Source organism: Aythya fuligula, chromosome 22, assembly GCF_009819795.1.
Source record: "Aythya fuligula isolate bAytFul2 chromosome 22, bAytFul2.pri, whole genome shotgun sequence".
NCBI lineage: Eukaryota > Metazoa > Chordata > Aves > Anseriformes > Anatidae > Aythya > Aythya fuligula.
The window spans coordinates 6,945,868-6,972,462 of record NC_045580.1 but is presented as its reverse complement, the minus strand read 5'-3'; the positions used below and the strand labels follow the sequence as shown (position 1 = coordinate 6,972,462).

The 26,595-nt window shown below is 45.5% G+C and overlaps 1 protein-coding gene across 2 annotated transcripts; it reads right to left on the bottom strand.

Annotated features, from left to right (window-relative positions):
* Positions 1-12,922: 12,922 nt before the first annotated feature.
* Positions 12,923-21,294, bottom strand: DRD2 (dopamine receptor D2). 2 transcript variants are annotated; one of them, XM_032201935.1, is made up of 7 exons: positions 21,013-21,294; positions 18,101-18,210; positions 16,533-16,669; positions 15,700-15,890; positions 14,671-14,763; positions 13,697-14,033; positions 12,923-13,185 (listed from the first exon to the last, which is right to left on the bottom strand). In XM_032201935.1, the coding sequence occupies exons 1-7, from the start codon at positions 21,292-21,294 to the stop codon at positions 12,992-12,994; spliced, it is 1,344 nt and encodes a 447-aa protein (XP_032057826.1). In that variant the 3' UTR covers positions 12,923-12,991. The 2 variants fall into 2 exon arrangements, with proteins under 2 accessions (XP_032057826.1, XP_032057827.1); XM_032201936.1 differs by lacking the exon at positions 14,671-14,763 and having other exon boundaries at positions 13,697-14,036.
* Positions 21,295-26,595: the final 5,301 nt, after the last annotated feature.

Genomic DNA, 26,595 nt, shown 5'->3' with positions numbered 1-26,595 from the left:
GCAGGTGTCACACCTAGAACTTCTCCTCCAGAAGAAAGTGTCTAGAGCTGGAGAAAGTATCTGGCTTGAGGAAGGTTAACTTCCATTTGTGATTAGACAAGTCTTGGGGTCCTCCTAGGAACAGGGCTAGAGGCAAGGACTGGCCAGTCGTTCTGTTATCTCCTCCCCTCTCCAAAACCAGGGAAAAAAACTCCCCCAAGAGATTCTTCTCCCAACTGAAGACTATCATGCATAAGTGCATGATTTATGGTTCTCAAGCGGTTATGTAATTTATCCCTCCTAATTCACTGTGGCTCTTTGGGAAACATCACTGAAGGAACGAGGACACTTCAGTACAAAGAGTGTCTGTATGGGAAAAAATATTCCCAAACTTTAAATTCAGGTCCAGCTCTGGGAACCCCCTTTCTAACTTCCCATCATCATGTTGTGTTTATTTGCAAAGTCATTTGTAACAAGAGACAGAAGAAGGAAAGGATTTCAGTGTTTCCTGTCCTTTGCACCACCTGGTTCTGCTGCATAGCCTGGTAGGAGGGAGGTCCAGAGCAGGAGAGGATGGGGGGAAGAAAATCCTTTCTGCAATAATAGGTATTTGCCTTCAGCTCAGTGCAGACAGGAGGATGTCATGCTCTGGAAAGGAATCAGAAAGTTCTGGTCCAGCTTCTGTACAAATCCATCCCCGGTGTTACCTACGTGCTGAGTCAGCTTGCTTGCAGAGTGCCCTCCTCTGTCGGGACGAATCTGGTCGGAGGCTCACAGCACGGCGTCACTTAAATCATTGCACCTCCTGCCTGGGGTGCCACGTCTGCCTGTGACACACTGCTCTTCTTCTCTATTGCCAGCTGCTCGATTCTTATATTTAAAAATTGCCCATTAAAGCCTAGGCTCTTCCTTGTCCGTGCTGTCCACACCCCAGTGCAAGACATGAGATCTTTCAGCAAGCCAAACTTTGTCACAGCCTCTGTCTTTTCATTCCCTGCTGTCTCCAGAGCTTCTGACATACTTTATCACACAAATACATCTTCAAAGACTGTCTGCAGCCGTGGCGCTTCCTCCCAGACAGCCCGGGCTGAAGCTGCGCTCCCCCCATAGGCGATGTTTTGCTCAAAGTGTTTTACAGCCCTGGATTTTCACAACAGAAACCTTTTGAAGCCACCACTTTCCTCTGGCTGTATTTCCATTGTTTGCCTCCCGAAGTGGCTTTTTCTCAGCAGTGGGAAATCCGAGGGGGAAAACTCCTGCTCCACAGTGACGAAGGTGTTTGTTGGGCAGCAGTGGAATTATGATAGATATGGGATTAAGTTTAAATAATTATGTGCTGGGGAGAGGGGAGGAATAGATCTGAATAAAATACAGCTGGAGGAGAAGTCTGTTCAGTAGAAATGCATATTGTTTTTTTTCCCACATGGCCCCATAGGTGCAGAGAATCAAGATGGTTGACAGCACTGATGTGATTTTAATGTAAGAAATGGTGAATTATGTGTGTTTCCAAGTCAGCAGCTGTAGAATCTGTATGAATCAGGTGCCAGGTGAGCAAAAAAACTGCTCATCCTTCGTGGGCTTGGCCAGACCTGATGTGGGGAACCGGAGGTCCCAGGGCCAGGCTTCACAGCTCCCAACAGCAGCTCTCCAGCCTGCTCCATCCCCACGTGCGTCAGAGGAGGGGGAAGAAGTGTCTGACTGGGCATCGAGGAGCACGTGCTGCTTTCTTCTGCCAGGCATTTCATCCTCAACAAGTTGAACATCTTTTGATCCTTTCATCAGCTGCTGCTTTTCTTTATGCTGGCTCAGAGCACAGCACAAAACCCTTTTCTGCAATTTGCTTCTGGCCTAGTTGCAACCCCTCTCTCTCCTTTTTGGGAATAAAATAAAATAAAATAAAATAAAATAAAATAAAATAAAATAAAATAAAATAAAATAAAATAAAATAAAATAAAATAAAATAAAATATTGTTTTTAATGCTTTGTGTCATTGTAGTTGAGTTGAGCAGTGTGGGGGCAGTTGAGCAAGGAGATATCTTCCACTTCCAATTGCTTCAACACTGCACTCTTGGTACAGTTTAAAAACACACAAAAAAGATGTAGAGTTTAATCTGTATTTTCTCTGCTGTAGTTTATATAAGGATTCAAATAATTACACCTGCAAATAAGTCAACCCCAAATTAAAAGTACACGTAACATTATTATTTTTGCTTGCAAGCCGTGGATCATGGGCCAAGCTCTCCTGTAGAGCTTGCTTACAAATTGGCTAAAACCCTACGAGAACAGAATTAATCATATAATGGTTCAGAGAGGCAGTTGCTCATTGTATCCCTGTCGAAAAGCTGCGCTCTGTTTGGTTCACAGGCAAGACTGCAGATGCTTTTATGAGTCACTAATAAGCACTGCTGCATTTATTAAGTTGCTCTTCTGCAGGGAGGTGACGGTGGAGCTTTTCTGTAAGCGAGGCTCCAAGATTTATTGTTGGAGCTGGAACTTCTGAAGGCAGGTTAACAGACTGGGGCTTTGGGTCCCAAAGGTGTACTGTGCAGCCATTTAACGGAGTCACCCGTATACGTGCTCAGCCTGAGTTAACTAATTTCCTCAGCAGGGCAGCGTGAAGAGCTTAACACTGTTTTTTTTACAGATCCCTTCTGTCTCATGCCACTTGTTAGGGAGGGCAGGTGTGAACTCCTGGGATAAATATTCCAGAGATTTTTTTGATCTGCTGGCTGCAATAGCTCGAGAATACAAATATCCATTTATGATATCATGAGTTGCATGAGTGCCACTCAGGTAACAGAGGCAATTTGTGAATCACACAAGTGATATCTCATTAGTCTCTTAGTTATTTAATTACTAATTGGCTCCTTTTTTCTTAAATAAATAAATAAATAAATAAAATAAAATTGAAAAATGGAAAATGAAGAAGGTAAAATATCAAAGTTGTCCAGTGGACAGAAAGCCCCCAAAAACATGACTTGGTTCTCCAGCCTAGAGACTTGTGACAATTGTGCCTCTGAATTTAAAAAAATAAAGTTAAATTAAAAAGATACTCCTTCTCTCTCTGGAGCAATTATGGAGAGGAAGGTCAGGCTAGGGTCGATAATAAAGAGGTACAGAAATTAACTGCAATAAGGGATAAAACGAGACTTTGTTCACTGCTGTGAATGTTGTGGTACAGTGCCATTGCCTCACAAAGAGAAACCCTCTGGGTGCTGACAGAATTTGGATTTGACAGATTTTAAGTTTGGGGCATCTCTGGGCTTATTCCACGGCACTTCTGCTCTTCATAAGAGCTTGTTTCTCAGCAAGGCAGAGGAGTGTTCTCATATAACTGGAGATGTTATTGCTATTCTTTGGATAAACCTATCTGTCTGCTCCAAACAGGAAAAAAAATAAAAATCTTTATAAGAGGTCTGGGGAAATAATTTGTTGTTTTGGAAGCAACACAAGTCTGCCGAAAAGTTCTGGAGAGCTTGACCTGCCTTTATTTTTCTGGGATATTTATTGTCTCCCAGGGGAGCTGAGTGGGTCCACTTGCCAGCCAGCTCGTTCCCAGCAACTGCACACGGCTGTGCCATGCTCAGGGCTTGTCCCCAGGGACCCCATTGAGACCAGGGAGATGTCACAGGGCACGAACCCTCTGAAACATTTTTTAAAGAGTAACGGGGAGGAACAAAAGCAGCAGCCACCATAAAACAAAAACAGACAAAAGGTGGAATGTGTTCAAATCCTGCTGAGGCTCTGGCAGAAGAAGAGCTTTCAAGATCGTTTTCACGTTAACAAGATGTTCAGGATGTCAAGACTCTTCACATTGCTGAACAGCTGGGAGAAATGGGCATTTTCTGATGGAAAAATACCCATAAGGGAGCAACAGAGGAATCCCATGTTGTCCTTTGCACCTGGGCTTGAGCACTTTTATGAATTTAGAAGGGAATGGCAGTACATGCCAACGGGAGATGACGTTCCCTCCCCAGCTCAAGAAAATCTCTCTGATGTTCCTTCCCCGGCTTGAAATGGATCTCTTTGGCCTTTTTGCCTGGCACGATTGGTTTTCCAGGCTGAAGCTGGTTGTGCTGAGCACCTGGGGGTGGCAGAGGGACTGCTGCCTGCTTCCACCTGTTAGCGCAGTGCTGGGATCCTCATCCTGTCCCCTGGGTGCACACCCTGGGGCGTTGACTCTTACAGGCCAGCAGAACAGACCAGGGTAATTGCAATAATTAATTATTTTGGCTCCAATTGGGTTTCCCGGGTCACAGCACATTGACAAATTGCCTCTTTTATGCAGCATTGATGTAGCTGAACCCAGCAAATACAACAGATACTGAAGACGGCCAGGTCTGGTGCTTGAACCTCAATGTCAAGTGCCCTGTGCTCAGCTGTCTTAATGTGGGTAGCAGGGGCTAAATTGCAAGGATTGGATCCTTGGGAGCTGGCTGCACTCTCATTTCAAGAAGAAATCTGCTTTAGATGATGTGAGCAGAAAGGCCAAAGCTTTATCAGGGATTTTTCTGCCCTATGTCTGACAGGGAAACGACTCCCAAATTGGTATTGAATGTATTTCAGCTCATCTACTCTTTGCCCTCTTCAAGTGGAAAGATGCACACCTTTGGTTATCAGCAGAGATTAAAGAGTTTCAGACTGTTTGGGTGAGCTTTCTACAAGCTGCAGGACATGTTCCAGCAGCAGGAGATGTGTGTGCTGTGCATGCCGTGCGTGCTGTGCTCAGCAGCACAGTCCCCGTCCCACCAGAGCAGAGTTTTTCCTCTGCAGACCGGGGTCTGGAGCCCAGCTCTGATGCATCCCTTGCTCTGGGACTTGGCCTCACTGTGTTTGCAGACAGGGTGAAACATTCAATCTACTTTTCTATACCTAAAGATGTGGCCTCATGGAAAACTGTCTTACTTTTTTGTAAGTAGATAAAGTTTACCACCGTTGCACTGAGCTCACTGGATCACATTCCAGTGCTTCACTCTCTGTAATCTTCTTCTGTGATTCTGCTTTCATCCCTCAAGTCATTTACTGAGCTCGTTTTCCAGGAAGGCGGTCGGATGTGCCCTGAGATCCCCCATGCAGACCTGGGGGATCTGTGCCTAGGTGGGCTCAGACACACGGGCTCAGCTCCATGGCTAAACAGGTTACTCCGTGTACCTGAGCCACAGTAAATCTCTGTGTAACCTTAACCCAAAGTAAGTGCAAGGTAAGCATGTTATTGTAAACGCAATGAAAGCGTGTAACCCAGAGCATTTTGCTGCACATCTGCCACCCGCTGAGAACATGCCCAAACTCAATTACCATAGCGCAGTAAATTGCCAAGCCACAATAATTCAGTCATAAATCTGCATCCGCAGGTTAATTTGGTGTGACTTCCTCATCTAGACTCCAGCCTGCACATATACTGCGGGAGCTGATTCCCCGTTGTTCTGCGCTTGTACTGTCATTTATAGCAAAACGTCGTCTCCAAGTCTTTTCTGACCTTAACGATGCCATGATTCTGAAACAGCAAAGTGAGTGCACTGTGCTACACGTGCCTAAGACTATTCCCGTGTCCCTGCCATTAGCCAGCCCACTCGTTAGGCTTGGATCAGCCCCTTTCCAGACTCACCAGTTTTGGTTTTTGGTCAAACCCTTTCATTCATCCTCATCCATGCTATTCCCTGACAGTGAGCCCAGCCCACAGCCCAGGGGGTTGTCAAAGCTGTAATTCAGCTCTTTAACATCAGCTCTGTGTGCCACTGAATCATCTGATGCAATGGATTTAGTCTTGGCCAGACGTGGGCACGTCAGAGTGTATTTGACCTGCTGGCACTGTGGTTATGTCAGGATTTGGATCAGCCTCAGAGCAGGTGTTGGATGCACTGCTGCTGCTGGAGTCTTTTGGTGCCCTGTGAGGAGCCATCGCAGCCATTCTGCAACCTTCATGCTTTTTTTTTTTTGCCATTTTTTTTTTTTTTTCTAGTTAATCAGAAGAATTATGCCTGATCAAAGCCAATTTTGTTTTGTACTAAAGCTGTCCCACAGGGAGGGATTCTGCAAGCCATGTGCAGGGATATTTATTCAGATCAGCAGTGACTGCTGATTCCTTCACATAGACAAGCTCTAAACTCACAACCTGTCTCCTTCCATCATCTTCTCACCTCCTGTGTTTTCCTCTGTAGCCCTGGACATTTTACAGCTTGGTTTGACAGAGCTCATAAGATCTGTAGAGGTTTTCTTGGCTGTTGACTCCTGAGTCACTGTTACTATTTGGAGACAAGATTAGGTTTCTTGCTAATGCTAATTTGGGGTTTCCTTCTTTTATCCTGTGGTCTAAAATCACTTTCATTGTCGCATTAATAAATCTATATTAGCAATAGTTAGCATTAAATGCCTGATGCAGATACAAAGCCTGTAGCAATGGCCTGATTTCCCCCAGGTGAGGTTTGCTGCCTTTCCATCTGCTCTGCACACGACTCGAGGGGGTTCACACAGTGCTTAAACCACACGTGGATGTGGATAGGAAGGAGAGGTCTCTGTGAAGACAGTCATCATACTAATTTATTTCCCCACTTGCAGGAGCCACTGCCAAAGCCCATGGCAATAGCCCCTGACCCTGGCACATCCCAGCCATGCCCTGTCTGCCTGCACAAATACACAGCGCAACCCTCACATGGGATGTGTGCAGCCCTGCTCCAGGAGTGTGAAGAGTCGGGACCTGGCAGTGGACCTGGGACCACAGGCACAGGTTTGGTACCTCCCTGTCCTGCTGCCAGCCCAGAGCTGCTGCTTTAGGGAAGCTGCAAGGCCCTGCTGCAGGCGTGTGCTGTGCCTCAGGGCATCCCTGGCCCTGCCACTTAGGAGCAAGTGTCCCCAGCCCAGGACAGGCACCCAGTGCTGGCCCCAGAGGGCTGAAATCACCCCCTTTGGGCTTTGTTTTTATAAAGCTCACTGTTAACATGCAGCACATCGTATTCCAGTTACAGTCTCCCCTGGCAGCACGTTAATCTCCCTGCGGTGGCTTGGTTACAAGCAGGGACTCCTGCTGCACAGCCACCACAGCCTCTGTGCTGCCTGCTCACCCCCGTTCAGCACGTCTGGCATGAAATCCTGCAGCTGGGGCTGAAGTGACACAATCTTTACAGACTCATCAAGGCTATGGACACAGCTGATTGCATGCAGCAGGGAAGCGCTGCTAAGCTTGGGGAAATGCGCTCACCAAGCACGGCGGCTTGGGAGTGCAGGCTGTTCTTCCTCACTTAAAGGGCCTGGATTTTGTTTTGTTTTTTTTTTTAAATCTCTTTAAACTTGTTTCTAGGTCTGTTAATTATTCATCATACATTAATTATATTTAGTCCGTCTTCATCACTCTTTCTTTGGTGAAGAAAGTTTTTGTTTATGAGTCAAAAGCTATTTATGAAACAGACAGTCTGCTATCCTCAGAAAGATGTGAATTGAGGGACTTGCTTTAATTATTAAAAGAAGCTTTGATTACAGAGAATGAGTTAATTTAACAGGTACAACTGGCTGTGTTTTTGTTTTTGGCTTTGTTTTGTTTTGTTTTTCCCCCTCCTAGATGTGCAGAAGAAAGCATCTCCATTAATCTGTCAGGGCTGATCTGAAAATGTAGGGCTCACTGAGATGCCCCAGGAGATGGACAGATCAGCTCTGCCTTATTTCTTTTGAGTGGTGTGAACAGCTCTGGCTGGCGCTGGTGGCTGGGGTTGTTTTGTAGTCTGCAGGCTCCAAAATAAAATTTTGCTGGAAGGGAGGACCTCCGCAGTTGCTGGCCTTTTATCCTGATGGGCTAGGGCTAGACATGCTAAAAACAAGCTGGTGTGTGTGTTCTGCTGTCTCATCTGGGAATACCATTAATTGTGCTGTGCTAGGAGGGCTAAGTAATCTCAGCACCTGATTTTTGGGTGGTTGTGGGGGCGCTGAGCTGGGTCACACAGCAAGGAGAGTTCAGCATGAGTTTAATGTGGTAGCTTTGGAAATCCTGCTTACTGTGGAACCTGAAGGCTTCAGGGCAGGGTTTATCTTTCTGTTCTGTGTTGTTTCAAAACCAAGTAGACCAAAGCCTTTGGTTCATGCCAAGGATCCAAACTGCCATTAAGCAGAAATTTCACTTTTCTAGTTCTTGGAGATTGAAAGTTTTCTACCCTAGCAGTAAGAAGGGTTGGTGGCTTTGTTTTTCTTTTTTTCTTTGTTTGTATTGTTCTGCCTGTTTGTTTGAATAAAACTGATCTGGAGAGAACCCCATCTGCATGCCAGCTCAGGCTGAGGTTTTGCTGTCGTGCTGACTAAGCTTGGCAGAGGTTCACATGCATCTATTGGATTAGTTCTTGAATAAATATTTTACTGCTGCCAACCAAGCTTGTAACAGGTTGGTACTTATGTTTGACTCATTTCTGTTTGTTTCTCCTGATTTTTGCAAGCCAGGTCGACAAATGGTGCCCTGGTGAGAGCAGTGGCTTTTAATCACCACCTTCAACCTACGCTGCTATGTGCCAGAAAGAGCAGTGCCAAGAAGTAAATACAGGCAGCTGTGGTGATGCCAAAAGCACCTGCGTGACTGCTCTTGGCTGGGTAATCATCTGGTTTTCATCCCTTCCTCCCCCAAATCCTCCCCAGTCCACTTTTGTCTAGAAGAGAGGAGAGTTAGGAGATTTGAGCCATTTCTTTTCTGCCTGTGTCTCTGTTTTTTTTTTCCCAGTCTGAGGCTTCTAGGCTTCAGTCTAGAGAAAAGCTAGTATTCTTGCAGAAACTGAGATAAGGGAGAAAAAGAAAATGCAACTAGTCTGCAAAGCAAGTCAGGAAAAAGACAAGATCTCACCTGAAGGCCATCTTTTCCTGTTATGAGTCTGTATGATGTACAGCATAACCATAGGTCCCTAGAGACTGACCCATTACAGTAAAGCACCTTTGTTGCAGCTTCTGGTGAAAAGAACAAAATAAGCATATGACATCAGGGTAGCTTGTGCAAGTCTCTGTTTAATTACAGTGCTGGATGAGGACATTTGGTGGTGTCACACGTACTGGTGATGGGTAATATACATTCCCGACTCTTCAGGGAGTCATGTTCTCACTGGAGATTTTCACCACAGAGGTAGTGGCTTTTTTTTTTTTTTTTTTTCCTGTTTTCCTTTTTATTTCAGCAAGACGTAACAAGCTGATTAGAGCTACTGTAATTAGTTTACTCTTCAATCAGGAAGATAAACAGTCTCATGACTGTGGTGGGAGCAAGCAGGCAAGCGCCGATACAGTGCAGGCAGGATTCACCAGCTTCTTAATTAAAACCCGTTTGGGGTGCAGAGCCACCCGGGCTTCAGCGAGCCGTGAATCACAAGGAGGAAAAGCAGGAACGGGAAGACTCAATAAGCAGAACTAACGCTTCAAACACAAATGATGATTCACAAAATAGGGACTACCGCAAGGGTCTTAACAAGTTTTTTTAAATAGGATTCATCTTGCAATTCTTTGTTTTCTTCAGGAACGGAGAAATAAAACCTTCTTATATTGTGTTAAAAAAAAAATAATAAAATAATAAGAAAATTAGTACTCTCGCCATTATCATCATGTTCTACCATCTGAAGTCCCGAGGAAAGCAGTACTTTTCAGAGGGAAGTGACAGTGAGGACAGTATTTGCCAGACCCAGGTCTGGGAGCAAGAGGCATGGGAGCCCCGCATGCTGCAGCTGATTACCTGTCATTTTCATGAGGTTCTACAAGCACCTTCCATCACAACCCAGAGTCCCACGTCACTGTGCCAGGAACCACAGCAATACAGGTTGCAAAGGCTGTGCTTGGTCTCAGCATTCATTTGTTCTTTGCAAAGCCAGAGATGATGTGTTCTTGTCTTTTCTCAGCGTTATGAAGGCTTGACTCATGGGTGGAAAGTGCTGTAGTTTGTTCTCCTTTCCAAGGACAGTGGGGATGCACATGCAGATACTGTATATCTCATCGGATACCTTCGAGTCCAGAGTGTTAGGAACAAGTGGCTTAGAATGTCATTGAGATGAGTGACGGGCTGCAGGTAATTTTCCAACTAATACTTAATCTCTAGGAAATTATACTTGTTATTTTTTGGTACAATTTAGCAAACTTATGAAGGACACAGGCCCTTCTTCAGCAGCTTTTTCTCCGTGATGTTTTGGAAGAGTTGTTCATCTAGTAATCCAGGTGTGTTGAGCTATAATATTCTGCTTCCAGACTTAGGAAAAAAAATCAGGAAAATGTACAGAGTATCAAAGATGATGGTTTTGTCCCATCCAGGGTTAACACTACACACGAGGTAAAGGTAAAGCATAAAATTAAGATGTTGTTCACATTCAACTTATTTTTGGGGCTCACACCAGTTGTTAGTACAGGGAAAATATCACCTGTGGCAACTTCAAAATGCTCCAAAGGTTGTTTTTTTTTTTTTTTTTTTTTGTGTATATGCATATTATTCTCTATTTTGATTCAGCTCCCCACCCGGTAATTCACTAAGCCAAATGGCACTTTTCTACCTTGCAATTGTAAAAAAGAAAAAAAAAAAAAAAAAAAAAAAAAAAAAAAAAAAAAAAGTAGAAAACTGAGCAGTAGCTTGTTACTATTTTTTCCACTTTATGTGATTTTTTAACTCTTTTCATTCAGGTCAGTCTGAAGCAATTCCCATCCCTGAGTGAATGTGCATGGTTAAAACTGGCAAAAGAAGAACAGGTAATGTCTTTGCATCTTGTGCCTGAAACCCCTTCAGTTGGTGCTTCCAGTCTTCAAATGAAAAAAAATACTTTTTTTTACATTTCTGTGAGAACTGTTTTCCCTTGCACATAATCCCATTAACTTACAAAGTATGAAGCTTCCCTAGATGTGCATTACAGTGCCAACACAGGAGTGACTGGCCACATCCTGACTGTTCATTACATTTTGTTCTGGCAGCATCAGGTAACAGCTGGTTTATATATGTCAAGAAAAGGTTGCTCTGATAAGCAGGAGCTTGCTATTCAGTTCCTACACAGCACCTATTTCTGCTGAAACTATATGCAAAAACCCCTCACTAAGGCAGGTCACATCCAGGCATTTGTAATTTATATCTGTAGTTATGACCAGACCTTGAACAGCCACATTCAAACGTTATGCAACCCATGGGCTAAATACTGATGACACTGGGTATCAGCCTCTTCCAGAACAGAAGGATTAGATAGGAAAGCTCTGGCTCAATTAGATAGGAAACCTTTGGATCAAGGTGGGACTCCTGTTGCAGTATAAGAAGACCACTGAAAGCGTGCATTACAGCTGCTTGGCACAGTCTCTCCTCGCTATGCAGCTAGGACACATACTGCCAGTGCAGCCCATCCCACAGGGAAATGCTTTGTTAACAATATAGGAAAAAAAAAGGTAATAAAAGAAGCCCACCTTGGCAGTGGTCTTTATCACTGCTGAAGTGGAAACTACGTGGATGTTCAACAAACTGCATAGAGGAAAAAGGGATTCTATTGCTCTGTCAATTGTATTTTAACATCTTTAGGAAACAGCAGGTAACTGGAGCATGGATGCCTGCATCTTCATATGGCTATTGTAATCATGGAGCTCTCCAGAGCCTGTATTGATTTCTAGCCAGACCTATTTCTGTGTCATTTTATTCATCTTACTGTATTTTATTTACAGAGATATTACAAAATAAATTGTGAACTAAGTACAACTAGTAAGTACAGAGTGGCTTTGGCAATGCCAGAGTCAGCATGGTAAAATTATGCTGTAATGGATTTTCAGTTCTTTTAAAGTGAGAAACGGAGCTAGCAACGGGTAAGGGAAGCTGGAAAGATCCAGACATTGCTGGAGTCTGACTTGGACACAAAAGCAGATCTAGATAAGCATGTACTTGGGCTTTTATTCTGGCTTTTTTTCCAAAATACAGTCTTTATCTCATTCGCTATTTATTTAAATTAGGCACGATGTCACTCTGCACACTCTCAGAGACTTAGGCAAATCATATCTGAGGTGATCCTTGGCATGATGGTGCCTTCAAGTTAGGTAGGAAGAACTGGACCTAACTTGGACTTGAAGTTCACATCTGAGATGGACATGGCCGACGATGCTGCTCCTGGCAAAGTGTCCCTGTTTCTACATTCCTCATGCTGTCACTCCTCACCTCATCTTGTAACTTCCTGTGAGAGACTGGAGATGAAACAGTGGTGGGCAGAAGCTGCTGCTGGGCTGGCTGATGGTACACAGTAGTTGGTGTCCTCTTGGATCTGAGTGCAAACTGTACAGAACCAGGTATCACTCCTTCAATTCCTCTCCACTTTTTTTGGTTTGGCCTTCTGTATGATTGATCCTGTTTATTCATATTTACGCTGATGTAGCGGTCCCACCTGAGACTGATGCTCCCTTTCTTCCTCCTGCCCATTGCTTGTTACAAGGATTGGATCCTTAGGTGGGAGAACCTTCTTAGCCCACCTGGGAACCTCTTCCAGTTTTGTTTTGTTTTTCCTCCCTCAAGGCTGCAGCAGTTTAATACTGGTTAAGTCAGCTGGAGGTGAAGGCAAAGCTATTGCACGGAGTTTCCGCAAGCTCTGTCTGGCTCCTATTGCAAAGCGGAAAAGATGGTCTTGTCTTTGGTGAGATTGTGTCAATGACTTAACACGCAGGCCAGCAGCAGTGACCCATTGCTGCCTGCACATGGCTCTGCGAGCATCTGTTTAATGCACTCCAGGTTAGATGGCCACAGGCAACAATCAAGTGAGCGTTTCTCCATTTTTGCTTCCACTCCAAACACAGTGTGAGGGTAGCTCTTAGAAGCGCCCTTAGTATCAACGTCCTGGAGTCCAAAGGTCACCTCAAGGGGCAAGAGAACCTCCCTCCCGCCTGAAGGTCCTCATTACGTCCCTGCCAAGAGGTGCCTGGGCACGGCCCTGCTGTGGCACTGCACTCCCCATGCCCAGTGCAAGAGCTCAAGACCTCTCCACGGCTGGTCGCTTGTCTGTGTGCGTGAATGGCATTGGATTCTTTTTTCCCCTCATTCTTAAAAATGTGGTTATTGTTTTTCCTTCTAACAGTGGAGGATCTTCATGAAAGCTTTGCGAAATTCAATATTGAAGGTGGTATAAATAATTGGGTTGACAGCACTGTTGACATATCCAAGCCACGTAAAGGCGCTGTACATTGCTGGGGGGATGTTGCAATCGCAGTGCATGTTCAGGATGTGGGTGATGAAGAATGGGAGCCAGCAGATGATGAAAACACCTGGGGGAAAAAAATAAACAGATTGTGATTGCTGAAAACTGGAAAATTTCTGAGACTGAGAATATCAAGCCTCCTGTCTGTTTGCTATGTCTGTCTTCATTCTGAGTACCCAAGTAGCAAAGAACTTATTTGCTGATCTAAGTAGACTGGTTACAATAAACGAGATCTGTCCTGCAGAGGTGCCAGCTTGTTGCAGAACTACTCAGCCTATTGTGCCGTAGCTATACCAGAAAGCACAAGGGCTTTCTCACCCATGCCTTTTGGCCATGCACACCCCCTGCACCTGGACAGCTTTATGAGCCCCTTGTATAGCACTGTGTGCTGTTCCTGGCTGGGAGGGAGGTAGTCTTCCTCTCGAGGGCCACACTGACTGATGCATGCGATGTAACTATTTATGTGGAGGCCTAGGAAAACAAACAGTCCACACTGGACATTTGAAGTGGATGCCCTAATCCTGGGTAGCTCTTGGCTTTCTGCAGGACCACGAGACAAAGCCAACGTGCACTCTCACCAAGTACGATGGCTAGCATCTGAGTGGCTTTCTTTTCCTTCTGTTGTGACAGTTTCCTCCTGTTCATAGCCTTGAGAAGAGTGGTCCTTAACTTTCCATTGGGCATAGACTGGATCTCGAAGACCTTGGCTGTGTGGGGGTTTTCTTTGGCATGTCCGTTCTTCTCTAGTTTCCCAGGGCTGCCCAAGTGTGCCTGCAGGGTTGAGTTAGTGCCCCGTTTAGAAGCAACTGGCACAACCAGCTGGTGGTTGCTTGGGGCTGCTGGTTTGATGGTGGTTTTCTCAGGGGGACTGGTACTGGACACCATCTCCATTTCCATCTCCATGTGACTCTCTGCCTCCTGGACAAGAATCAAATGCCCACAACATGAAGACAGGTAAATATACAGGGAGCAGCAATGAACATTTCTTACAGAGAGAAGCTGGATGATGCTGAAAAAACAACCAACCCTTCTTCTCCCTCCCTACCTTTTTTGGTAAATACTTGAAGAAACAGCTATAAATCATTTACACGTAAGGATACATTTGATGAGATCGACAGAATGCAGACAATGACTCTGCCTCCTGTATTGCACAAGGAGGCTGAGAATTTGGAGACGCTGTCTCCACTCCCCATGTATTTTACTTCAGAATATAGGTAAATGAAAACAAAATCAACAAGCAAAGCCCAACATAGCCAATGCAGTCTAAGACTTAAAATAAATAATAGACAGGAGAAGAAAATCAAAGAGAATAAATGTTAAAATGTCACGGCTTTTATAGCTGATCTTTAGGTGAGCTTAGTCTGGCTTTTTGAGCTCTACGTTAAACCCCCTGGTTCACTCTAAGGAACAGGAAGAATATTTAAATTTTTAGATTGAACGGTAACCTTTGTTCTTAGCTTATTTTCTCCCACACTGCATAAATTCATTTTGTGTCCTGAGAAGAGACAAGGGGAAAGCTAAGCGCTCTGAAAAGCTACCACTTCTCTTTAACACTCACCACTTTGCGCTTATTAACTTGGAAACTCCCATTGGACTTCACAATAACTGTGCAGAGCTTCACGTCTTCTGGATGAGTGCATTTGTCCTAAGGGGCAAGCACCAGCTCAAAGGTTACACAAGCAGATAGTAATTAGGAAGGGTAGCTGGTAAGGGAGGCGAGTGAAAATACAAACACAGGGCATGAAGCAGAAATTAATCACTCTGACTACGGTGCTAACAGAAACAGAAAACCACCCTAGAGAAGCAGTAGTGGAAGCAAGTATCCCTTGTGCTTTTTACCAAATGAAGGAAGCCACAGATGTCTGGTTATGTTTCAGTCCACCTTGCCTTGCTGCTTCCTCTCCTTGCCGTGGCCCTGGCCTCTGGGGCAATGTGGGCTGGAGGTAGCACCTTGGGGACTACATAGCTCTTCTAGCTGCTTTGCACATGCTGCAAGAGTAGAGTTTTGACTGCCTCACACTAAGCACGCTCAGCTGGACTCCACCAGCATCATGCCACTCACATGCTTCATGAGGCTGTGTCGTGGTTTAACCCGGCATTTAACATAGCATTCTACCAGCTGCTAGGAAGAAAATTAACTCTGTCATAACTGAAACCAGGACAGGCTGCTTGCCCTGCAGATGTCCTGTTAGCAGGGATGGAGCTTGTACCCCAGCCATGCAACTGCCTGCCACTGAACTTCTGCATCCGTCAGCAGGGCTGACTCGGAAGGTGGCACAGCTTGTAGTCTGGGGTGCCCAAACTCAGCAGAGGCAGAAGAATGCAGTCAAGTTAACAGAATGGCTCCTAATGCAGACCTGCTGGAGCATCCCTGTGAAGCACCAGCCTGTGACCCGATAATCCAGCGTGTGCAGCTGGGCCTCCCAAACAGCTCAGGACTCAGCTTTCACCATTGCAATCCAGTATCTCACATCCTGAAGACAGCCTTGTTTGGGGAGAGGAGGAAGCGCTTTGGGGATGAAGTGGAGGAGGAAGGGGAAAGGATGGTGGCAGGTGAGCACAGGGCCGAGGGTCTGGTTACCTTCAGCGGTGCCTGTGTGTCCGAGTCCAGGCCATGGCTGCTGCGCTTGGTGTTGACACGCTTCCTGCGCTTGCGGAGCACGATGTAGATCTGCACATACACCAGCAGGGTGACGATGAAGGGGACGTAGAAGGAGACAATAGAGGAATACACGACAAAGGCAGGATTGGCAATGATGCACTCATTATCATCTGGAAGACAAAAAGTTTTGGGCTCACTTTCCCTGCTGCTCTGGGCTAGCACCAGCTTCCCCCTCCTTTATCTCTGAAGAGGGGTACCCAGAGAGTGGGGGCCCACCACATCAGCCAGAATCAAGTTCAAGGCCAGAAAACCTCACATGTATCACTGGCAGTCACACACAGACCCCAGAGCCCCGGCTATTTCTCAGCCAAAAACTGAGAGCCTGCTGATGCCATGCTGTTTGCAATCCCGTCCTCCCATGAAACTGCAAGCTCAATTGCCATTTCCATTCTCTCCTGTCTCAATGAAGACATTTGCTCCATGCCTTTCCTTATTATGTTTTAATGCAACACAGATTTGTTTTTTGTAGCAGACAAACATTAATGTGACATTGACCAGCATCGTGTAAGCTTCGTGTCTCTGCAGATCCGAGGCCTCTGCCACCCTGGTATGGTACAATGAGAGATGAAACAGAACCAGCTGGCATATCCTGGACTGCTGTGGGGAGGGCATACCTGAAACAGGGATGGATGCATCCCAGGACACCTAAAACCGGACTCACACCTTTACTCCTATCTTGTAACAGAAGACTATCTGGGGAGCTAGTAAAGCCAGGTTGATGCCAATAGCCATCTGCAGGTGGCATAACTCACCTGCGGTGTTGAGGCCAAACAGGAGAGGGCAGGAGATGGCAAACGAAAGCACCCAGACCACAGCAATCATGACGGTGACCCTGCGCTTGGAGCTGTAGCGGGTGTTGTACAGCATTGGCATCGCTACCGCTGTGTACCTGCAGAGTGAAGACACAAACCCAGGCTTCGGTTATGCTGCAAGTGCCAACAAGCTTTACAGGAAAGCACAGCTGGTTACTGTGTCTGAAGGCTTGGAGCAGCACAAGAACACAGAGTGAATCAGGATGCTCCATCTCTGACACGTCCACACTCCCTGCTTTGGAAGGCACGAGGCTGGGGTCTGGTCAGCACAGCTTTTTTTCTTCTACTCCTTCCCAGCTCCTGCCTGCCCACTGCTCCATCACTCACGCTTACAAACAGAAGGACTGAACTAGTGCAGATACATGCAGACAGCCATTTACATTCTCAGGTGGTGTTTCTATGACTGTTTCTGAAAGAATCCTGCTCAGACCTCACAGAATGTTAGAGATTGCAAAGGACCTTGAAAGATCATCTAGTCCAATCCCCCTACCACAGCAGGAACACCTAGATCACATCACACAAACACATCCAGGCAGGTTTTGAGTGTTTTCAGAGAAAGGGACTCCACAAACCCCCTGGTCAGCCTGATGCAGTGCTCTGTCATGCTCGGTGTAAAGAAGTTTCAGCTCATATTTAAGCAGAACCTCCTATGTTCCGGGTTGCACCCGTTGCCCCTTGTCCTTTAATTGGATGACAGCAAGAAGAGCCTAGCTCCATCCTCCTGACACTTCCCCTTTACATATTTATCAACATTAATAAGGTCACTTCTCAGTCTCTTTTGCTCCAAGAGGAAGAGACCCAGCTCCCTCAGCCTTTCCTCATAACAGAGGTGCTCTTCATCACTGATAGCTGCCTCAGCTGTGCAAGCCCAGCTGCAACCCCATCACTCTTCAGATCTTGTTTAAAGCTTTCCAAATGAGCCCTGCTAATTCCTCTCCCAGAACACTTTCACCCCTTGAGATAAACCTTTCCCACATATTGCTGCCAGTCCTTACGTCTTTTAAAACCAGTCATTAGAAAAGAACCCAAACCCAGGCCTGTAGCACCAGTCACATAGCCAAAGCTTTTATGGACTGGATTTTTATATTCAGTCCCACATCATCACCCCACAACAGAAGGAGGGAAGAAAAAAAGACCCTCACCCCAGACTCTTTCATGAACCACCTCAATGCCTTGAAGTCTTTCCTCATTCTCCTCAGCCCACAGCTTTCTCCCCACCTGCCTGGAAGATCAGCAGCAGACAGCAATCTGTGCAGCATCCTGGTGGTATCTTCACTCCACACAGACCTCAGACTTCCCTTCAATGAGGGACCAGCTCTCCATGTGGCACACAGCCTCTCCCACCAGGAGCCACCCTCCCGGGGACTTTTGTAGGCAGAGGCCAGGGGCAACACCCACCCCCATCAGCCTCTGGTGAGGCAGTGCCCAAACCACCCGGGGCTTCTCGAGTCTTTGAGTCCCCCAGGCCAAGTAAAGGTGGCCATGGGTTGCCGCCACAGAGCCCTCACCTGTCAATGCTGATGGCACAGAGGTTGAGGATGCTGGCAGTGCACATCATGACATCAAGGGTCATGAAGATATCACAGTGGATCCGACTGAACCTCCACTCGCCAACCACCTGCAAACAGAGAAAACATGGTCAAGTTGCAGCTGGAACCTGGTCGCATTCCATCAGTCCCATACTGAGCCAAGCAGGATTGTTCACTGATCCCTTTGAGCACATTGTTCTCTCTAGACTAAAGGTCTCAAATGATGGCACTGCCAGAAGGAGAATCATCCTAACCATCCTCTAGAGCATTTCCCTGAGGGCTAGTGGGGTTTTTATCCTTCTCGAGTCCAGCCTGTTGGTCTGTATAGCAAGCTGCACAGCCCAAATGGCAAACACAGACCTGGCTCCCATTGCAGTGAGACATGGGAGTGCAAGTCTCCTCAAAGGCAGGGAACTATGCAGTAACTTATGTAGGTCTCTGAAGCATTACAAATAAGAATCAGAAAGGAAATACATTAATTTTATATGACAAGCAACCCCAAATGCAATTATAGTTTTTTGTTAGACACTAATATATATATATATATTATTATTATACATAGCAAAGATAAGTAATAGAAAAGCAGAAGGTTTCCTTTGTTTCTTAGTTTTAAAATTGGGGACATAATTCCTTGCATATCATTTCTTGTGAACAAAATGTATTTAATGCAGACTTTGTGGTTTTTTTTTTTTTTTGTTTTTTTTTTTTATGTCTTATATGTTGCAATAAATACAAATAATTTATGATAACTCTTCTTAGTTTCCAGTAGACTTTTTCTTTTTCCATATCTCGCTGTTGAAACCAAACTTTGAAAATAAAGTTTAATAGCAATTATTAGGACTACTGTATTTGGCATGTGATGAAAAAAGTATATTTCCCTCTAATAAAAATAGAGCCCTACTGCATTTGAAAATAGAATGAATAAGATATCTATTCTTTGGTTATTTCTGCTCTGATATACATAACCATAGGCAGCATGAAGAAGAAAGAAAGAATGACTGCATTGAAGCTTGAGTGACAGATGAACACTCAGTGATTTAAAAAGCACTTGAGACAAAGTCACATCAGTAACTTTGACTAGAATTTGCCCGAAGGCAATGGTTTCCAGTCAGATAGAAGCCTGTGCAAAATCAGTTTCCTGAACTCTTAAATTTGAGTTTATGGAAGATGCTGCAAATTACAGCAGTTCTTTCTCTTAGTGCTTTCATTTATGTAGGGGAAACCTCAGAAGTTTGGAGGTAGGAGGTTTGTTTGCACCCAGAAGGATTTTTAAAAGGATTTTCTGTCTTTTGACATTCATTTCTGCACCACTTTGTGACACAAAGCCTAAAACCCATGAAGATATTTACAGAACAAAGGGCTCTGGACAGTTTTGATTTCAGGTTGCAGAGCCAGCGAGGCACCATAGTGTGCCTAACACACATCATGGCAATAGCTCCTTCTCTGTCAGCAAGCATCGTCAGGGGTTCTGTTGCTTCAGGCTAGCAGTAGGTTTAGCAGAGTGTGGTTATGAGCAGAGAGTGTAGAAGTCCATCAATAACGCCAGCAATCTAGAGGGCTGAATTTGTCTCACTTTGTGGATTGAGAAATCTGAGCTTCCTGGCCTATTCCATGCACATCTGAGCGCAGAAAGAGGGGAGCATCTTACATCATTTCTGCTTTACTCTTCCACCTTATATACGACGTGTCTGAGAGACTCATAGCCGGCCCTAAGAGCCGGAGCTCCTCACAGCATGAGCCTCTGCTTAAAGTGGAGTGTTGTAAAAGAGAAATACAATAGATGAGTGTAACTAATCCCAGAGGCATTAACTACAATCACAACCAGCCTGTGGTCATGTTAATACGCTTTAGCACATGCACAATGCTTTACATTTTTAAAGTGCAACACAAACAGTAATTAACTAGAGTGATAATTAGTGTTGTGGTTTCTCAACAGCCCATATCATGTCAGTGGGCTTGTTTTGCTTCGCATTAATACTTAATGGACTGATTGATTATGGCTTCCACTGCTCGCCTCTCTGTTTTATCATTTTCTCTCCTAAACAAATGCGTGCATATGAATTGTAAATTGAATGGAGTCTTACGGTTTCACTCTTGGTTATGATGCATGGTGTTCCAGCTCCTGGCTGGCTGAAGAACGTGGGCATCCCAGCAAGAAGAAAGAGTAGCTTCTCCCCTCTTTCCTCTAGAGATGTATTTTGTTTTTTTTTTTTCATGCTATTTACTGTTGCAAGGATAATTTGCTGTCAGGTAAACAGGTAGCAGTCTTGGGAGTATTTGGCTTTCACACAACACTGTGCCACTCAAATATGGCTCTGTATGCAGAAGCACAGAGCTCTTTTGTACCGAAGCGATGTGCTAACAGCAGGAATGTGACAAGCAGCTCACTTGTGATTCTGTTTCTCATATATTGTGACATAAAAGCTCTGGATTTACATCCTACTTCTACAATTGCCTGCTCCTCTTACTACAGTAGTCCTTCAGAAAGAGGTTTTGGATTACTGTTTGTTGCAGTTTTTTGAATGCAATACCCATGATGTAGTTGCAGATTCATTCTTATGCTTGGGAACGTATGGTTTGCCTGTGTAGTTTTGAAAATAAACCTGGTGTCCTTCCACTCTTGACCCCTACATTTATTGGACAGATTTTCAATGTGATTGGTTTTATCGTTCAGCCCCCTAAACAGCAGTGTATTGTCAAGTGAATCGGTCATCTGTTATTATGTCCACTTCCTGGCAAGATCTGATCAACTGTTAGGAAATGTAAAACACCTTTGTCTGGTGAAAATTAGGAGGTCTTGAAATAGCTGATGTCTGGGCTGTTAAAACTTCCTTCTCTCCATTCACTTGCCACAAACACTCAGTACTGTGAGAAACATCTGGGCCACCTACCTCCAGATAGACCACCCATGGCATGACCAGAGTTGCTACCAAGAGATCTGCCACTGCCAAGCTCACAATCAGGTAATTTGTGGTTGTCTGAAGGGCTTTTTCCCTGGACACAGCCATACACACCAGCACGTTGCCAAACACGATAACGAAGATGAGGAGGGTGAGCAGCATGGCATAGTAGTTATACTGAGGCTTCTGGTCTGCATTGGTCTGGTTGAGTGGCTTGCTCCAGTTCCTGTCCCCGATGTCACCGTTGTACCAGGAGAGGTTTAGGGGATCCATGAAGGTAAATGTGCCAGGTCCCAGCTCCACCCTGATGCAGAAAAGGTGTTGAAAAAACAGTCAAAGAATAAAATGGCCACGCATGTGCTACCTCACTCCTGGAGTTCCCCAGATCCTGCTCCCCCTTACCTGAGTTATGTGCAGATCGTTAGTGGACTGGAAATGTGATGAAGAGCCAGAGGGGAGGCAGAGCTGGTGGTCAGGTACTAGGCAAGGATTCAGGAAGTTCGCTTCTACTCACAGTTCATCCCCAGGTTTCCGTGGTGTGGGATATCAGTTGCTCTGTGCCACAGCTAATTCAGGCAGAGAGCTTGTGATCTTTGCATCAGCTCTCCTGACATTCCATGTCTGCTAACTGCTCTATGTTAGGTGCACAAGCTTCAGAGCGGATGAGCCATGACCCAGTAGGTTTATTTTTCATGGGGCTTTAGACTGGGTTCTGTTTATTTATTTATTTATTTGTTTTTCTTTTTCTTAGCTTTTTATTTTTTTTTTTTTAATTTATTTTTCCCCCAGCAGGGAAATAAATAAATAAAAGAACCATGGGCTGAATTGTGATGAAGATAAGACCTGACAGAGCAGTTTGGAGTTTGGAAATCAGTGCTGGGCCATGCCTGCCTTCTGTGGATCTCCTGGTGAGGCTGCAGCACAAAGGGGAAAAGAGGAGAAGCCCTGCCTCTGCAGCTCTGGCACTGGGAGGACTGGTCACATCAGGCAGCTGGGGCACCATGGCAAGTTGTCGTCTTGTTGCTGGCTGCTGGCTGCATGCTGCATGCCCCTCCTGGTGTAACGTGTGTGTTTAAAAGCAAAGGGTTGTGGTCTCTACCTGAAGCAGTCATTCCATCAAGAAATGGTGATGTGTCAGAGAGCACGGTTAAACAATAAAGGCAAGAGCTGTTTAGAAGCAACTGGAGATTTTGGTTGCTTTGGATTTGAAATTTCAGGTTTGAGAGATCTTGAACAGACTTCATTTCACTGCTCAGCACTTCCTAAAATCAAGTATTTCACATTTCTCAAGCTGCATCTCCATAAAGACCACTGTGATGTGAAAATCTGGCCATGTTCTCAAGACACCCTACAGCAGGCCATTTCATTTTCTTAATAAAAGACAAAGCGAATTAGATTTATAAAACCATGCAAGTGATCACAATAGCAAAACATTTGCAAATATCAAATTCACCTGGGAACAATGGTTTCTTTATGTTTCACTGAGCTTTTGTGTGCTTTTTTCATTCAAAGAACAATTTGTATAATAAACCCTGGAAATTTGTTGCATATGGGTCCTTAATAGCTGATAATTCAAAAAGTGTCTGTCTGACAGTGCTATCAGCGGCACTTGATAGCTCTACAAATGTCTTCTTAAAAACTGTCAAAGTGTCAGAAATTAATTAAATGTTAGCTTATGTGACTCAGAGTGAAGGGGAAAAATCAATGCTAAATGCAGCAACAATTTTTTCTTTTCTCCCATTGCCCTTTGATAATGCAAAGCTATCTACAGAAGGCAGAAACATGCATAAAATGCAGGATGGAGAAAAAAAATCAGGAACATAGAAAAGTATCTGAAAAGTATAAAAGCAGTGGAATGACTTGGTATGTGCAGGATCAGCCCCGTGGCTATTCCAGCGCCTGAGCTCTGACTGCAGTTCATTTCCAACCTGATAACTCCACAAAATTTCAAAACCACAAGTCAGGTTCATTTCAGAACCCAGAAGAAGTGATGTGAGAGGGTGTTTGCTCCCAGTGGGAGTCACAAAGAACAGCTCGGGCTCAGTTCTGGTTTGAGGAACAAAAACAGCTCAAGGTCGTGCGCATCCCTTCCCTGAGCACCCTGCCCACGTCAGTGGCTTTCGCATGAAGTTCATGGTGTATAAAGGCAGAAGGGCTTCACGCATTAAAACTACAATGCTTTCATTTGCAGCACGTCTTGCAGAGGTGTTTTCAAGACCATTTTGTGCAGGCCACAGTGGCATCATATTGATGAACAGCAAGGTTATTTTGGAGTGCCAAGTAATAAGACAACCTTGTGCCTCTCCTAATTCTGTGAGATGGCTTTGGTCTGTTGCAGCTTTTAGCCTGGTGAAAAAATGAGAAAAGCATGGGACTCCTTTTGATTGCAAACCCATCTGCACCACAGAACTGCTACACCAGCCACCAGCATCCTCAAACTTTGTTTTCATTTCAGGAAAGAGTTGTGAAATGAGGATGTGGAGGATCTGTGCACAGCCAGTCTGCTAGGTCCAGCTATCGGTGATTGACCTGGCAAGTCTGGGGGGATATTGAAGACCCTGAATAAACTGAACCAAAATGCTCTTCCATTTTCCTCTGTAGATTCTGCAAGATTTGTGTTTTTTTTTTCTTTAAGTAGACCTATCAATACAGCAAATATTTTTTGTTTGTTTGTTTCTCTTTTTCACAAGGGCTTTGTACACTGGAATTTTTAAGTTTTTGGATCTAGAGTCGTGACACATTCTCAGCGTCTGCAAGTTAGGGTAACCTGATGGATGCTGCCTGACATTTCCTGATGAGACATTTGCAACACAATCTCTCTTCCCCTGATGCTCAGATGGTCAATTGAAGGTTTATCCCATCAGCAAACCCCGGGTGTGTCTCCCATCCACCCTTCCCAAACCCACTGTCAGGCGAGGCTGTGAGCAGCTCTGCTCTGTTTTTCTGCTGTGGTTAGACAGAGAGATAAGATCAGCAGGGAATTATTTTCCTTCTCTCCACAGTTCCACAGAAACAAACAATATCACAGGAACAGAAGCAAAGGCTGGAGTTTGTGTAAGGCTCTGTGGAAGCTGCCGGTGGGGCTGTCTGGCAGTGCAGCTGCACTGCCTCTGTGCTCCTGCAGGCAGCTGGTCAGCACGGGAAATGCTGAAAGCTTATAGCTGAGCATGGGAAAAATGGAAAGGTTTGGTGATTCGACTAAATATATATATGTGGGAAAATAAAACACAAAATTCCAAATATTTTGTTTGAAATAAGGGAACTAAAATGGCACAATTTGTGATGGTGTAATTAAAGGCTGTACCTAGTATGTATCTATATGGTAGAAAACAACAGTTACCTGCACAACTCTGTTAATCTCTGTTAATTCCTAACTTTGGACAGTTTGCGTTTTCAATCCTAAAAATAACCTTAATTTCTCTCTGGCATCAGTTGGCAGTGTTACAGTGGCCATTAGAGCATCTTGTGAGACTTTCAGTGCTGCGGTGTGGAGCTCTGCTTCTTTTGCTGCTGACAGTCTCACGGCAGCACTTTAAAAAGCTGACTCAGAAGAGAGTGCTTTGTCCAGGCACCTGCAGGCTCTTACAGAGGCTGAGGGAAGGGGCCAAAAATGCAGAGGAAAGGAGATCTCAGGGCACCTTGCTCTCCCTGTGGGACCTGTGGAGTGTCAGCAGCCCCAGGCAAAGCAGGGAACCTCAGGGGTCTGTCAGTGCACAGACTCGGGACGTGGGTGGGGGTAGAGTCCTGAAACAGAACAAATTATTTGGTGAATTAACGGCGGCAAAGCCTCTTTAATTCCCACTTGGAGTCCGCACAGACTGTGAGCGTGCCGGGGTAATCCAGCTGCGGATTTGCCGAGCGGTCAAGGGCAGGACGGAGCAGCAGGGTCGCAGCCTTGCACCTGATGCCGCAGCGCAGCCGTGTGCCAGCACCACCCAGAGCATCTCCGCTGCCTTCCCCTGCATAGGACTTGTGTGTGGCGAGCCCAGACTGCTCCCCACTACACCAGCTTCCTTGAGAGCCTCCGGTTGGCACAGCCTGCTGGGGAGCTGTTTGCCATCCTGAGGAAATCAGCCCCACGGGTCCACATGCATCCGGGTGGAGGCTGTGAGCACAGTTTTTCTCCCCTCTGTACCTAACTCCCTGCTCTGTTTGGAGACAAAACTGGAAATGGATTTGTTTGCACTGCGGGTATTTCTCCTTGGCTCCTGATTGATCAGCTCCTTACATTGTGGCAAACCGACGTTGCCCTGGTGCTGGTGTGCTGCTCAGCACTGGCAGCCCCAAAGCCATCTGCCTGTTACACCACAACCCAGGCCCCAGCAGCCTTTGTGAGGGGCTGAGCTGCTCTGGGCTGCCACAACACGCAGCCAGTCTTTGTTTCTTCCTATAAAAACACAAAGGCCGTGCCCCAGCACAACACATCTAGGGGGATGGAGCTTCGACAGTCCCTGCACTGCTGCCTGCCAGTGCCTGCGGTGGCTGAGCTCTGCGCAGACCCACCAGCAGCACAACTACAAAACCCACCAGCAGCAGCACCCCGGTGCCAGGGGCTCCTCCTGCAGCCCCAGAGCATCCCCTGCCTCCCTTCCCAAGACTTTCCTTGCAGCCACATTGCCCATTTCCCCCCGCAGCAGCTACCCAGAGGTGCCCATCAGGTTACCGAGCGCTCCAAAGGCAGCTGTTTCACAGAAATCGATGTCTAAGTGATGTTTGCACAGTACAGTGCCTCCCTGAATATTGTCATTTTCCTCGGAAATTTTGGAATCAGTGGGCCACAGGGAAGCTGTCAAACTGCCATCCTTTCTGTCCTGAAGATGCCTCTGGATGCTGTTTACTGGGTTCCACCGAGAACGCTACTCAAGCACCGCAGTCAAGGGAAATGACATGCTGTGGTGGAGGAGGGAAGTGGTGGAAGAGGAAGAGAAGGGAAACTGGTTTAGAAGAGATGTTTTGCCTCCCTGTTCAGGAGCACTGTGCAAGCAGTAGCCTTAGCTACCTTTGCACCTAGAGGTACAGAGACTGGAGACGAAGATATTTTTTTGGAGCTGAAATCTAACTCTTCAGCACCACACAGCCTTCGTATCTTCCCTTCATCTCCTTGCAAAAGCTTCTTGAAAAGCTTCCTCCTCTCCTGCCTTCCTCTATGGGTCCCCACTCCTCAAGTCCTTTGTTATTCAAAATCCAAGTGCACAGCATTTTAACCACAGTTATTGTTCACTTCTGAGTCAGAAACCTTGCTGTTTCACCTGGTCTTGTGTAATACCTAATTGTGTCTTCCTACTAGGAAGCTCCACCAGGAGCATGTGTAAAGAGGCAGCTCCTCCTATAAGTGCCCAGAACTAAGGGTTTGACACTATGGGGTGTGGGGTTTGTTTTCCTTTTTCTCTGGCAAGATCTAGTGAAAGGGAGGAATTTGGTGATATTCTCCCCAGAGCAGAGGAACTGCACATACACCTTGCCTTAGCATGTCTTTCTGCCAACAAAATGCAGGTTTTGTTTCCAAAAAGGCCCTCTCTTCATTCGAGACCCGCAGCTTCTCAAAGGCGTTTACCAGAACTAACTTGGAATTTT

Excerpts from the sequence above, each read along its gene's own strand:
- DRD2 (XM_032201935.1), bottom strand. The coding sequence starts at position 21,294 with ATGGATCCCCTAAACCTCTCCTGGTACAACGGTGACATCGGGGACAGG. Across the intron at positions 18,211-21,012 it reads CATGGGTGGTCTATCTGGAG|GTGGTTGGCGAGTGGAGGTT; the intron begins GTAGGTGGCCCA and ends CTCTGTTTGCAG. Across the intron at positions 14,034-14,670 it reads ATAAGCGCAAAGTGGTGAGT|GCAGAGAGTCACATGGAGAT; the intron begins GTTAAAGAGAAG and ends CTTGTCCAGGAG.